Source organism: Nannospalax galili, unplaced genomic scaffold (assembly GCF_000622305.1).
Source record: "Nannospalax galili isolate Female #2095 unplaced genomic scaffold, S.galili_v1.0 scaffold473, whole genome shotgun sequence".
Classification (NCBI taxonomy): Eukaryota; Metazoa; Chordata; class Mammalia; order Rodentia; family Spalacidae; genus Nannospalax; species Nannospalax galili.
The window spans coordinates 798244-811158 of NW_008334092.1; the positions used below are offsets into that span (position 1 = coordinate 798244).

The window sequence follows — 12915 nt, forward strand, 5'->3', positions numbered from 1 at the left end:
GTGGGGAATCCCAGCAGCACCTGACCCCCCTGCTTACATCCTGACCAAAGGACCTCTGCTCTCTATTTGAACTCCCCTCCTGTGAGCTCACTCCTTCCCAGGACCCTTGTTACCCATGACAGACAGCTGTCCCTGCTGGGACACCATTTCCTCTGTCAAAGTATAGTGCTGCTGCATCTTCCCGGTGACTGACTCTGGGAAGTGATGTTAGAGCTATGGTTTCCCAGAGCTTTGACCCTGTGGTTCCTCTTCAGTGGGTCAGTCTGGTAGCGTTGGTGCAGTGTTGAACATCTGAGTGAATAGGTGCATAGAGACTGCTGCGTGCTTGGTATTTTCCTGAGCCTCTCCTGTTTCTGTGGCCTCATGCTGGCACTCATCTGGGGATTGCTGGACAGGCTTGGTGTCCTTAGGGAAAGGAGACTCACCTCTCCCATAGTCTGTATCTTGTATAGACAAACTCCTTATCCACTGGGGAAAATGCTGGGAAAGGGAAGAGGAGTGGGCCTTGTCTAAGGCCGCATGTGCCTCCCAAGGCTTTGCCTGGTAGCCTTTCTGCTTCTTGGGCTCCAACGGGCTGCCCAGCCTCTGTCTGGGGATTCAAGGGCTGGAGGAAGCCCTCGGTGAGGTAGCTGTGTCCCCTTCGGTACCATTCTCTCCTCCATCATGGGCAGTGTTTTTGGAGCACAAGGCTGTCTCTGGCACTGAGGAAGCTGGCTGTTGTGGAAATACATTCTGGCTGTGGCATGGAAATGGCTTTCTAGAGCCCAAGAGCAGAGGTGGCCTTTGGAGACTGGGTCAGGCTTGGGGAAGTGGCTGCGTAGTGTTGTTAATGGATGAAGTGTGAGGGGCAAGCTGAGGGTCTTGGCTCCCTACGAGTCCCAGCCCCACTTAGTGACCAGCAAGGGTGCTCCCTGTTTTGAGTTTGGGGCAAAAGCTTCAGGCTCCTGGGAAGATAGTTTAGTTAGCCAGGTACTAGGTTCTGTGGGGGGACACTGGGATGGGTGGGTACACTCCCCAACACACTCAAACACATTCATAAGTATACAATCAGCTATTCCACCACAACTCTTTTTTTTTTTTTTTTTTTTTTGGTCTTTTTGAGACAGGGTCTCCCTGTAGCACCAGCTGGCCTGGAACTTGCTCTATAGACCAGGCTGGCTTTGAACTTGCAGAGATCCGCCTGCCTCTGCCTCCCAAGTGCTGGGACTAAAGGCGTGCGTCACCACGCCTGGCTCTACCACAACTCTTAATCTCACCTCCCACCCCGTTTTTGCTAGTTTGGGGTATTCCTGTGATATTTCAGAAATATGACCCCAGATGCTTAGACTGTTGGATCTCCTGGTACTGGAGTTATGGACAGTTGTTAGCTGCCATGTGGGTGCTGGGATTCGAACCCGGGTCTTCTGCAAGAACAGCCAGTTGTCTTAACCACTGAGTCAGCTCTCCAGCCCACATTCAGCAATATTTTTTTGAGTACTCACTGTATCCCACTAGAGGCAGTGGTGGAAAACACCCATACATGTGTGGCTCTTACGATTTTGGGTTTTGGTAAAAGCTGGAGAGAAGCAACTTTAGAAGAGCTTCCTTATAGCTTTATCATTTTTAGATTTGCTGTGCCAAATGCTGCTGCTGATGTTGGGGAGAAGGGAAAAGAGACAGCAGGAAGTGACCCCTGGTCCCTAACCTACGTTTTTCAGGTGAAGGGCATTCCAGGCAGATGGAGCAGCCTGGGCAGAGACCTGAGGTGTGAAATCAAAGAACATGGGAAGGCAATAGCCTGAGAAGCCCGAGGGTGTAAGTGACCAGGTGGGATTGACCAAGCTAGTGTGGTATCATTTGTAATAAGTCTTACCTGCCCCGACCCCCACCTACATAACCACCCAGCCCTTCTACTTGACGTCCACCCTATCTACTGGCCTTTATGCAGGCCTGAGACTTGCCTAATTTGTCCACAGGTTGCTTTTTAGAGGGGGTGGCGATTGGATCTACTGCCTGGAAGGGCTATGATCACATGCTGAGGTTCCTAGGCTGGGACCCTTGAAAATTGTCTGGAATGACAGGTGGATCCATGTCAACAGAACAGCCCTGGGGTGGGGGAGTCAGGGAAGCCACAGGAAGCTCCTATACCCCCAGATGATAGAATGTTGAGAAAGTCTCCCTTGTGCTTTAGAGTACATCACTGGCAGTTAGCATGTGCAGTCACTGAGTAACACTGGACCAGGCCTTAAGCATGTTAAACCATGTAGTCTTCATAGCAGTCCTGTGGCAATATATCACCACCCCAGGTTACAGATGACAACTCAGGTCTGGGGTTTGTACACACCTCTAGGGATGAATGTGACCAGCAGGAACTTGCAGAGGCCTTGGCCGAGCAGTTGTGGGTTAGGACTCTTCCCAAAGCAATGGGAGAATGAGTGACAGGCGGGCTGGACCGTCCCTTGGTCTGTCTCCTGCCTGAGCCCCTGGATATAATGGGGCTTGAGCTCTTTCCTAACTGCTCATTTTACTGGGGATTGCAGTGGGACCTGTAGCCATCTGTCCCGGGGAAACTTGGAGGGCTTTCAGTCAGGACCCTCTATGATTCTTTGGACAGGAGACTGGGGTGCCTTGCTTTGCCAAACACAGCTTACTAAAGCTTTAATTAAAAAAAAAAAATACTCCTTAAGATGGTCACATAGCCACACTGTAGAAGAGTCATAAAAGCAAGGGTATGAAATACGTCAGCCCCCAGTCCCATCTTTGCCTAGTTCCCAACCCCCACTGGTAGCATTCGGGTTTTCTTTTCTCTTGGCATCTAGTTTTTATATAGTTGTCACTGCTTTATGTATGTATGTCATTTTATTTTTACTTTTCCTCCTAACCATTGTATCATGAGTATTTTTTTTATATTTTATTATTTATATATATATATGAATGTATATCCTGCATGTAAGTGCACCCATGTTCTGCAGTGCCATCAGAGGTCAGAAGAGGGTGTCAGATTCTTCTGGAACTGGAGTTACAGACAATTGTTAGCTGCCACATGAGTGCTAGGAATCAAACCCAGGTCCTCTACAAGAACTGCCAGTACTCTTAACCGCTGAGCCATCTTTCCAGCCCCCAAGTATTTTCTTTTTTTTAAAAAAATGATATTTTTGTTTTATGTGTATGAGTGTTTTGCTAGCATGCATGCAAGTACTCTGTGTGTGTGTGTGTGTGTGTGTGCATGCGTGCATGTGTATGTGTGTGTGTGTAGTGTCCATAGAGGGCAATGGATCCCCAGAGTTACAGAAGGTTGTGAGCTGCCATGTGGGTGCTGAGAACTGAATCTGGGTCCTCTGCAAGAACAGTTTGTGCTCTTAACCACTCTGCCGTCTCTTCAACCCCATGAATATTTTCTAACTGGTGTTATTAACTGCTCTTTTTACTGGGTGTGGTGGCAAGGTGGGAAAGCTGGGCTCTGGAGCCCCCAAGGTGTGGGTTCAGGACCCACATTTAGACTTGCTTAGTGTGGGCAGGTTCCTTAGTCTTTGTGCCCTGGTTCCTGATAGGCTCATCTGCATGGTGAACAAGTCACACCAATGCCAGTAGCACCCTGGGCTGTGTCAGAGAGGAATGTGATTTAGGACCTATCTCCCGATTGCTTAAAATTTCGACTGCTCTAGGATTTTGTTCATAAAAACCCATGGAAGCAAGTGGTGCTGTATGTACAACTTTGGGTTATTTTCTAGGGATGAGTGACCAAGAATGGGCTCACTAGGCCAGGAGGTCTGAATAGTTTTAGTGCTCTTGGCACATTATGGGCAGATCGCTTTCAGAAAAGATTGTTGGAATTTACACTCTGACTGATAATCCACGGGAGTGTCAACCTCCCCATACCCTTACCAGAATTGGGTGTTACCATGTTCCTAGTTCTTTCTGCTCCTTTGACAGGTGATGTTCATTGGCTTTTCATGGCTAGTGAGGCAGAACCATTGACTGTGTTCATCAGCTGTCCACATCTTCGGGGGTCAGTGCACATGCAGCCCCTCCTCGTGCCAATCAGGAACCAACAAGGACCAGTGTATTGCAGGGGGATTCAGACAAAGGATGGTGTTTTCTTCCATCCATCCATCCATCCATTCATCCATCCATCCATCCATCCACCCACCCACTTAGCAGACACTGCCCAATTTAAATGACCCTACTCTGATGCTTTCTGATAGAGTACCATGTCTAGAGATGGCTAAGAAAACATGTGCCCTGATGGGTTGAGTCACATTCAGGGTACATGGGGAACAGCACCCAGGTGGGCTATGCAGACCCGACTGTCTTCCAGGAGGAAGTGCCTGTGCATGAGGACCTACATGAGGAGTTGGATTAACCAGTGAGGTGAGGCAGGCAGAGAATCCTAGGGAGGGGACCTGGTATCTTTGATGGGAGGAAGCAAAAGGGAAGTAGAGCACTTGGGGACAGAGGGACTGTCAGGCTGGCTTGGTCAGGGAGGCCAGAGGGTAACTGGCTGGGCACATAGGACCCAAGCTGTTCTCACTGGGTCTGCAGGGAAGTAGGGGGCCATGGAAACTTCTAGGCAGGACAGGGTGCAGTGACTGCAGTAGAGAATTGGGTGGGGTTAGGGTGGATGGAGGTGGAGAACCTGTGGGGAGGCTCCTGTGATAACTGAGGCCAGAGTTGAAGAATCTGGACCAGAGTATAGGTTGAGGAGCAGATGCCGGTTTTGTGCTCTCCCCACACCTGTAGAATCCTAACCAGGGTCAAATTGCAGATTGTTCTGCCTAGTCCAAGAAGTCTTCCTGACATTCCCCCTACCCCGGTCTTGGGGAGGATGGGACTGTGAAGGGGCCCCATCAGCTAAGATGACTTTCACATGTGTCTTCCTCTGGTCCCTGCAGCTGCCTGCCCTCGGGCTCCCAAGCACTTTCTTTTAATTTTTTAAGAATAAATTTATTGTTTTCATTTAAAAAGCAACTGAATACCAAGGCTGAGAATTTGGAACTCAGAAAAACAAAGACAAAAACCCCAGAAGCAGCAGGGCAGCCCGGCTCGGACTCCCAGGCCCTCTGGGCGGGGTTGCCTGCAGCCAGTTTTCTGACGCAGGATTTTATTTTTGCCTCCTTGTAATCACAGTGTCCGGGCAGTCTGGGTCTTGCTCTCTGGTCTGCTTTGTTGGGAGCCTGTTTCCATGTGACCATGGGGCCTGGGCAGATCTCAGTTTTAATTTCTGTGGCTTTGAGAGGTGGGGCCTAAATTGTTTAACTGACAAACCCCCACCCACTTCCTCCACCACTTCTTAACATCCTTCCAGGGCTGTGTGTCCTCTGTGTCCTTCTGTCTAAGTCTGAGCCCTCTCCCTGTGGCAGAGCCTGGCACCTGGTATGCCTCTTCCTCTGTCCCCCTCTCTTCTTTTTGGAGTTTGTTAAGCTAACCTCAGAGGTATTCTGGGAAAAAGTGATAGAGGGACCTCAGCTCTGTAACCCTCGTCAGGTTGTTCAGCTTCTCTGAGCCTCAGTTTCTTCATCTGTACAGTGGTCTATTGTAGCACTAAATAATGGCTATAAACATCCTGCCACAGTTCCAGCCCATTGTAAGAGACCACCTTGGGTCAGATGCTGGACCTGGTAGAAGAGCACCAGCCTACCTAGGAAGAGTTCATAGACTTCCCCAGTCATCAGAGAAAGAGACCACACCAGAGTGCATTTGACTCTGAAAGGCTGTGCCAGGTCTGAATGGCATCCCACCTCCCTCACTCACTTGTGAGCAAGTTGGTTGATCTGAGTTGTACTTCTGTTAAGTGCATATATTCATTGGGAAGATTCAGTAACTTGAATCAAAACATACTCAGCTCATCGGTATTGAAATCAACGGTGGCTGCCATTTTATTATGATGATTGTTATTGTTATTCCCATATACAAGGTGCTGTTGGGATCACAGAGGAAGTGACTGACTGGGGGTTCAGGGAAAGCTCCGTAGAAGAGGGAACACTTGAGCTGGGTCTTGAAGGATGAGTAGAAGTTCACCAAGTGGGAAAGGACCCTCTAGGTAAGGAGCCTGTGATTCCAGGCTACGGTCTGTCAATGAGGGGTTTGTTCTATGGGGATCACTGAACCGTGTTCATGAGTCCTACGTGCCCCTCACTGCTGCCCTCGGGGTGTTTTGGGGGAGGTATGCTCACCCTTAGTCCTGCTGGCTTTGGTTTCCTAGTTCCATGGGTCCATACTTGTGGGCACAGGTCTGTGTCTGTCTCTTGTCTGGGTTTGGTGCTGTCTGCATGTTGTGACTCTGTTTGTCTGTATTGATGTCCACAGACCTGGGTTGCACTGTGGGAACAGCCTACACACTTCCCTGGCCACCAACTTCACCAAGAAGCCAGGCCCCATTGGCCACTTTCCTCTGGCCTCATACCTCCCTTCTCCAGGGCCTCCCAGTGGTGAATCTCCCTGCTGCCCACTTCCTGGTCTCTCTAGAACCTTCTGTGTACACACATGTCTGGACTCTTGGCCCAGGATCCGAGGATCAGCTCTGAGCTGGGCCCTGGCTGATGGTCCAGCATCACCTCTGTCTGCCAGTCTATCTGGGAGGCCCCACACCTCTCACACTAGTGCACTTCTTGCCTATAGGCTGGCCTTCTTCCTGAATGCCTGCCCCAACTCATGTTTGCCTGGCTCTCTCCCACTCACTCTTTCAGGCAGGGAGCAAGCCTCACCTCCCTCCTGAGAGTCCTCCCTACTTTATCTCAGCAGGCTAGCTTGGGCATAGGCAGCATATCCTTCATTTGGGAGCAAGGCAAGTGACTTGCCCAAGTCACATAGCTGATGAGTCAGAGTCAGGATTTGAACCCAAGCCTGCTGTTTCTTGGTGGGATTGGGTGTCCATGACCAGGACTGGTGGGGAGATAGGAATGGGTTGGAGAGAGAGTCTGGTAATGGTCTGGTGGTGGGTGTGAAGTAGTAGGGTCACTATGTGTCTGTGAGCCTCTGGGTTCAGAGATGGGTGACTAGAGGAAGGGCTTGCCACAGGAGGTGGTCAAGGCCAGCACAAGCCTGCTGGGGGCTGAGCAGCTGGTGAGAGACAGCCCAAGGGAGGGACAGTGGCAGGGGCATGGGGGAACTGGGCCTGAACCCTGGAGATGGAGGCTCAAGCTTACCTGGTACTTAGAGTCCCAGAGTGGGTGGGCCACTGGTGCTGAGCTGTTGGAGACTAGGGGTCCTGCCCTGTTCTGAGGAGCCCACTGTGGGGGCTGGGGGTCCTGCCCTGTTCTGAGGAGCCCGCTGGGGGACCTGGGGGATCCTGCCCCATTCTGAGGAGCCCGCTGGGGGGCCTGGGGGGGCCTGCCCTGTTCTGAGGAGCCCACTGTGGGGCCTGGGGGGTCCTGCCCTGTTCTGAGGAGCCCACTGTGGGGCCTGGGGGTCCTGCCCTGTTCTGAGGAGCCCGCTGGGGGGCCTGGGGGGTCCTGCCCTTCTCTGAGGAGCCCACTGTGAGGGGCAGGGAACAGTGAAAGCAACCAAGAAGGTGAGGAACCTCAGGCACTAGGACCTCCCTGTGGTCCCAGGTGGCTGACCAGCTCTGACTGGAGGTGTCAGGTGATGTGTGGAAGGCCTCAATAGGTGAGAGCTCTTTCCTGCAGAAGCCCGAGGGTCCCTGTCTGCTGCCTCCCCAGCTTCAGAAGGCTGGTCAAACTCAGCTGGCCCTGAATTCCCCAGAGCAGGTCCCTGGTTTGGTTGAAGGATGTGTCTGAGTAGGTATCAGTGCATTAACCAATAGGCTGGCTGCCATCAGGAAGCTGTTTTTGAAGTAGCTTCAGGAGGCTTGTCATCCGTCACCAATCCAACTTTCTTTACCTTTTAGAACAAGAAAATCAAAATGAATATTGTGGGCCAATTGTGAGGGTCAAGACACAGCTCTAAGCTCAGTCTGGCTTTGCCCTGTGCATAAGCCAGCATGTCTCCTCTGCCCATCCTGCATGGGCATTGAGCCCTGGCCCTGCAGGCTCCTGCCTCCACACCACTCACACTCCCCCTAACCTCAGTGCCTACTCTGCCACATTGCTCCCTTGGCCTAGCGTGCTCCTTACTGCGTTCTTCCCCACAGGCATCCTGTCCCACATCTCAGCTTGGCATTCAAGGCCCTGCTGCTGGCCTTTGTCCTGTGCTACCTTGGTACTCTCTAGCGCTCTCTAGTGCCCGAGGAGGTGCTCATTCTTCTCCACACCTCTGCTCGAGCTTTGTCTCTGCCAGGGATGTCCTTGGCCTCCATCTGGCCTGCACACACACCTATTCTGGCCTTCCTCCTGCTTCACATTCTTGGGGCAAGATTGGTAACCTAGTGAAGATCCAGCTTCCTCAGGGCTTACTTACATGCCAGCGAGTACCAGACAACGGTGAGAGCCGTCTGTCTGTCCCCTGCATCAGGCACAAAATAGGTGTCAAGGTGACGGGAGCCAAGGTCATTGACAGATTCAGCTAGAGAAGACTGCAGAGTGACCAAGAAGGGGCTGTGTGGAGCAGCCCATGTACCCTGAGCAGAGCCCTCCCCTTGATGTGATCAGCTCTGCAGCTGAGGCAAGGGCTGTCTTGGGCTCCTCGGACTTGATAAATGGTAGAGGAGGTTTTATCCCAAAGCCCTCATCTCTCTGACTGGGCTGGGGGCCTGGGAAACTTGAACTTGGCATTGAATTAGGGCAGAGGAAGAGGAAGGAAGGGATGGCTTACCAGAAATGTCTGGGAAGCAGCCTAGTACAGTGGGCAGTCCTGGGCCAGGGCAGCCTGTCTCACCCCATCTTACTGATGAGGAAAATTGAGCCCGGGGAGCTGCATCCAAGCCTGCAGTGCAGTACAGTGCTATCTCCTGCTACCTGTCCTTGGCGATCCATGCAGCCTGGAGCAAGACTTCCCCTTTGATGTCCTGGAGTTTTCCTTTGTGAAATGGGGTGGAGGCTCTTCCCTGCTTGTCATCCTCCTGGGGTTCTAAAGAGCTGTCCCCACTCCACACAGAAGAGCTTTGTAGCTTTGAGTGGTTATAAAGCAGGTGGACTTGCCTTTAAGAGCATTCTGAGTCTCTGTTCATTCCTTCATGCAATTCACAGTGATGACCTCTGGACCTGGAGGCCAGGGATACCCAGATGAATAAGAAGACAGGAGTATCCCATTCTCAAGCTCCCTTGGGTTAGCTCCCCAGTTCTCTGTTTCCCCAAATCTACCTTGTGTCCACTCGTATGGTTACAACAGTGCCATCCTAAGGTAGGACATACCCACAAGCCTGCAGTCAAGAGGCTCTGTCCTGGACCAAAGCACTGGTCGGGCTGATTATAGTGGAGTCTCAGCTCTATGCTCACTTACTGTGAGGCCTTGAGCAAGTCACTCTACCTCACGTGCAAAAATGGGCATGGCAAGAGTACTTGCCTTTCAGAGTCCATGTGCCTGGCACAAGGTGGGTACTTGTCATTTGCAGCCTTCTCACTTGTATTATTTTGAGATTTTTCTCAGTTCCAAAGGTCTGGGGCAGTTAGGGAGAAGGGCAGACAGAACATGTTTTGTTTTTTGTCTGTAAGGGGTTTGGATAGGTAAAGGGAAGGACATCCTGGTGCCAGTGGCTAGCAGGAGGCTGACAGCCAGGAGTAGGCCTGGCTAACCCCCAGGAGGATTCTCTACCCTAGCCTAGCAGGCACAGACCAAACCCTCCCCAGGCAGGGAATAAGGACTGAGGAATAAGGAGTGAGGAGTGGGAATAAGGAGTGAGGAATTTTGCGTTTAGACTTGGAGCTATTTGCGTGTTGGCTTTTGCTTTTCCTAGGGCTAGAGTTCACAAAGCAAATGGTTCAGGGGAACCAACCTGAGTCGTCTGACTTCAGCATCCTAGCCCTGTGATGTCGCCATTTGTGCCTGCATTTCAAGTAAAGATCACGGGAGATAATTCACAGAATTCTGAAAATGTTCGGATTAGGTTGTGTCTTTTTTGAGGGCGTTTTACTCAAACTCTGTGTCTACAATTCAGTGGGGATTTCTCAAGCTCATTGGTGGACGCAGGCACTTCATTTGGGGCTTAAGCTATAGTACCAAGTAGGGAGGTAATTTCTGAAAGAGGGTTCAGAGTAGGTTGGATAGGGAGCAGCGCTTAATGGAATACACCTGTGTAGCCCAGAGCCTGTAAGTAGCTGCTTAGTCTAGAATCACAGAACGCCCACACCCTCTGGAGGACAGAAATAGCCTTGTGGTCTTCCTACTGCCCAGGTTACAAAGGTTACTGAAGGACTATCATGGAACTTGCTTGTCCCACTTTTACTAAAGAGCTCCACACTACCCCAGCCTCTGGTCTCCTCCAGCCCAACCCCTTAAGCACAGTACTCTGGTACCCCATCTTTTTAGGTCTAATGTTATACAACCCACTCATGCCTGTTCTTTCCAGAGCAATTTCTTGAGTCAAAGGGTATGCCTTTTTGGGTCTCTATAAGTGGTCATACCAACTCCCTGTCAGAGAAGCTTATTCTGCTGACCTCTTGTACTCTGATGAGGGCGTCTTCACTCAGGGAAAGGAGGCAGAGGGGCAGAGATCCCCAATGGGTAGTTGCTTCTTCTTTGTGGCTATTTACAAACGTGTCCCCAGGACTCTCCAGTTTATCTCTGGATGGGGGAGGGGTTCCATATAGGGTCCATGGCTCTGCATCCTAGAGCCCTCCTGAGGGATGGAAAGGGGTCTGGCAGCATTAGGATGCCTGGGGAGGACTGGGAGTTCTCTGGTCTGCATGTGACCTTTGCCCTCTGAGGCCCACTCAGGCAGACAATAATGGATGTGGTTTCCTGGGCCTGCTGGAAGGCTCAAGGGGGTCAGGGGATCCTATAACTGACCTGAGCTTCCTGGTGACAGCCTCTCTTTTCACTACAGGATGGCTGAGCCTCGATTTAACAACCCCTACTTCTGGCCCCCTCCTCCCACCATGCCCAGCCAGGTAAGACTGGCATGGTCCCTCCTGCTGCCTTCCTGGTTGGAACTGCTTCACCTTGCCTGGGGTGTGAGCTGTGGCTTGTGGGGCTAGGGCACAGGGGCCAGTGCTGCCCACCTTCCCGAAACCCAGCTCTTCTCCCTTCTGCAGTTGGACAACCTGGTCCTGATTAACAAGATCAAAGAGCAGCTGATGGCCGAGAAGATCCGGCCACCTCACCTGCCACCCACATCAGCCTCCTCGCAGCAGCCACTGCTAGTGCCACCGGCACCGGCAGAGAGCAGCCAAGCTGTCATGTCGCTGCCCAAACTGCAGCAGGTGCCGGGGCTGCACCCGCAGTCTGTGCCGCAGCCTGATGTGGCATTGCATGCGAGGCCGGCCACCAGTACCGTCACAGGTAGGCTGAGTGCGTATGTGGGAGGGGGAGAATTAAGATGGGAGGGTGGGTCTGGGGGTGGGCAGAGAATGTTGAGGCAGATCTGATCCAGGTGGGGACTTGGTGAGGGTCGAATCTGGCTGGGTGAGAATGGGGTGAATGGATAGAGGTAGGGTAGGGCTGGTGGGCTAGTCACACTCCCCAGGCACCTTCTGATCTTAAACTATGAGGATCCTGGGTTTGTCACTGTCATCTGGATGATCGCTAGAAAGCCAGATCCACAGAGAACTCAGAACCCCCTGAAGAAATTTGAGCAGATTTTGGGGACGAGAGAAGACTTCCTTGGAGAAGAAAATGCAAAGAAAGGCTGAAGGCAAATTGCAGCAGTGGAGCAGGAAGAGTCCTCTTAGAGGGAGCACTGTGTGGAAGGCCAGAGGCCAGGCTGTCTAGTCAGGGATAATGGCGTGGCAGCCGCCGCTGCAATTTCAGTTAGTGTCTATGTATGCCTAATAACAGCCACCACTCACAGCCGGTGATGTTGGCGCTGCTGGTGTAGGTTGAACAATGGACAGTTTTTGATTTATAAAACAGCAGTTTCATGTGGTCCAGCCTCATGTCTCCATTCAACAGATGAGAAAACCAAGGCAGAAGAAACCAAAACCATGTGAAACCAGTTTCATGGCTCTTAAGAGGCACCAGCAGGCAGCATATCTTAAGCCTTTTCTATGCCCTGCTGAGGCTACGAAGAAGCAGGCACCAGACGGAGAAGAGCCTGTGCTCCACATTCGGTTTGCACTTTACCCTGGAGCAGTGGGGAGCCACGGAAGGGTTTTTAAGTAGGGGAGCTGGAAATGCCCAGGGTTGGGGTTAGAAAGCTACATCTGGCTGAGGTAGAGTCTGGGTTTTGGGGGGCCAACATGGAAGTAGGGAGACTTTCTGGAAAAGATAGCCAGGTGGCCCATGCAGTGGCCATGGGGATCCAGAGAAGAGGAGAGATCTGTGGTACAGGGAGAAAGAGTGGAGGGGACTTGGTGCCGGACAGGATGTAGAGGGTGAGGAGAGGGAGGTGTGTGCGAGACTCCCAGGATTGTGCTTCTGGGAGGGATCAGCTGAAGAGCAGGCTCAGTCTTGAGTAAGTTGAGACTAGGGTGTAGGGGCTGGGAGGTGTCAAAGGGCTGAGCTATCTGCTACCCTCTTCAGAGCCTGGGGACAGGCCTTCTCAGGAGCCACTGCAGCTGGGTCTCTGTTCCCGAGTGGCTCACCTCTGCTGCCAGCCTAGTGCCTTCTCTCCCACCTCCTAGAGATGCCTAAGAATTGTGGGCCACGTGAGCCTCCCCAGGCCCCAGCTGCATTCTGCACACCTCCCGCTACTATGATTTTATTAAATTTATTTTTCATTGTAAAAGTAATATTAAAAAAGCAATATAAGCATATTAAGGGAAATTTGGAAAAAGGAGGAACTGAGAAAAACAATTACACATAATCTCCAGTGCCTGGCCAGAATCTCAGACCCTTTGCTGTATTGCTTTCCTTTTTCACATATTTTGTTTTTTAATATGCGTGTGTGTTTTGCTGTGTTTGTGGCAGGGCTGTGCCTGTGATTTAACTTGTTTTTTTTTTTTT

At 51.5% G+C, this 12915-nt stretch overlaps 1 protein-coding gene across 2 annotated transcripts in view; it reads left to right on the forward strand.

Moving 5' to 3' along the window:
* The first annotated feature begins 1422 nt into the window (after positions 1 to 1422).
* Positions 1423 to 12915, forward strand: part of Znf362 (zinc finger protein 362) — a 31741-nt gene continuing 20248 nt past the window's right edge. The window contains exons 1-4 of one of the 2 annotated variants that reach the window (XM_029561688.1): positions 1423 to 1806; positions 5894 to 6019; positions 10859 to 10922; positions 11067 to 11313. In XM_029561688.1, the coding sequence (XP_029417548.1) occupies positions 5982 to 6019; positions 10859 to 10922; positions 11067 to 11313 (349 nt within the window). In that variant the 5' untranslated portion in view covers positions 1423 to 1806; positions 5894 to 5981. Of the gene's footprint in view, positions 1807 to 3642; positions 4351 to 5893; positions 6020 to 10858; positions 10923 to 11066; positions 11314 to 12915 lie in introns of those variants that run through there. The other variant, XM_008829221.3, reaches the window with a different exon arrangement.